Here is a 1,365-nt window from a genome sequence, read left to right on the forward strand (position 1 = left end):
GCTTCAGGAGCCCTGGGGAGGCAGCCGCCTCAAGGCCTCGGGCTGCCCCAAGACACTGTGCTGCCAGTAGTCCTGTGGTACTTGGGAATGCCAGATGAGGCGAGGCAATCAGCTGATCTGTGCTGCCTGGCAGGGCTGGGGAGGGGGCAGGGGTCGGTTTGTGGCTTCGCCCAACCCCTCCAGCAGAGAAAGGATGCTGTGACCCCAGCGGGTGATAAAGGTGGAAGAAAGCTTGCTTGGGCGTTTCTGCCCCTGTGGAGGAAGAGGAGGAGGAGGAGGAGGAGGAGGAAGAAGATGCCAGTGTCTTGCCGGTTTGGACAGGCTTGATGGGGCTGAAGAGGGGCAGCAGGGGCTTGGTGGAAGAGGCAGTCCCTGCCCCCGGTAGCTCTGAGGGGCTGGCAGGGGCACCCACCGTCTGGCCTAGGGAGCCAAGCAGCAGTACCTGCCTGCAGATTTGCTCAGTCATCTGCATCTGATGGATCTGCCGCTGCTGCAACACCCGTAGCTCTTCCAAGATCAGGGGGATATTCAAGTGGCCACCGCTTACACCCGGGGGCGGAGGGGGAGGTGGAGGAGGAGGGGGTGCAGGGGTGGATTCTGGAGGTAACGGGGTTGCTCCCAGCTTGGGACTGGCCAAGATCAGGCCCCCGCCTCCCGCAGCCGCTGTACCTGTGGCAGCGACCAGGAAATGCCCAGAAGACTCCTCTCCTCTCCGCTCTGGGCCCCAGGTGGGATCTGTGGGCACGGAAGACCCGGACTCTGTGGGGTTGCTGTGCTCTGTGTCCATGACCTGGGGACTATTGTGACCCTCAGGCCGCGGCTCAGAAGAGGCTGAAGAGTTGTTGGGGTTCTCCTGGCCCCCGATGATCACCATTACAGGAGGGTCAGTAGAACATGCGTTCTGGTGGGCGAGGAATTCAGCTGGGTCAGTGAACTGTGCACAGCACTTGGCACAGACTTGGGGGTGATCCTCCTCGTTAGCATCACCTGGGGAGAAGACAAGGAGAGAGAGCGTGGGTGGTGCGGTTGTGTTGGGGACACAGAGGCTGTCGTTAACGACGAGCCCAGTAACCGCTAGCTGGGGGTGGGGAGATGAGCTCATCGGGCCACACAGAAGGCTAGAGCCCGGTCCTGACCCGCGTGGACAGGAGACACCCCAGCCTAGGGCAGGAGCGGGGGGTCGCGCACGTTCTCCCCTCCTGCGTCACCCTTCCTTCCCCAGGCCGCCAGCGAGGGCAAGGAATGGCTGTGAGGACAGGGGCCTAGGCAGAGGATCAAGCACTTCATCCCGCCCACCGAAAGTCCTCACCCCAGCGCATCCCCTCCGCCCCCACCCTCCGCCCCGGCCCGGCCCGGCCCGGCCCG

At 63.7% G+C, this 1,365-nt stretch overlaps 1 protein-coding gene across 1 annotated transcript in view; it reads right to left on the minus strand.

Moving 5' to 3' along the window:
- Positions 1-1,365, minus strand: part of SALL2 (spalt like transcription factor 2) — an 18,280-nt gene that overhangs the window by 2,720 nt on the left and 14,195 nt on the right. The window contains exon 2 of the mRNA XM_021709233.1: positions 1-987. Coding sequence (XP_021564908.1) covers positions 1-987 — 987 coding nt within the window. The remainder of the gene's footprint in view (positions 988-1,365) is intronic.

This window comes from Carlito syrichta, unplaced genomic scaffold, assembly GCF_000164805.1.
Source record: "Carlito syrichta isolate Samal-C Ts95f unplaced genomic scaffold, Tarsius_syrichta-2.0.1 Scaffold169347, whole genome shotgun sequence".
In the NCBI taxonomy this organism is placed as follows: domain Eukaryota; kingdom Metazoa; phylum Chordata; class Mammalia; order Primates; family Tarsiidae; genus Carlito; species Carlito syrichta.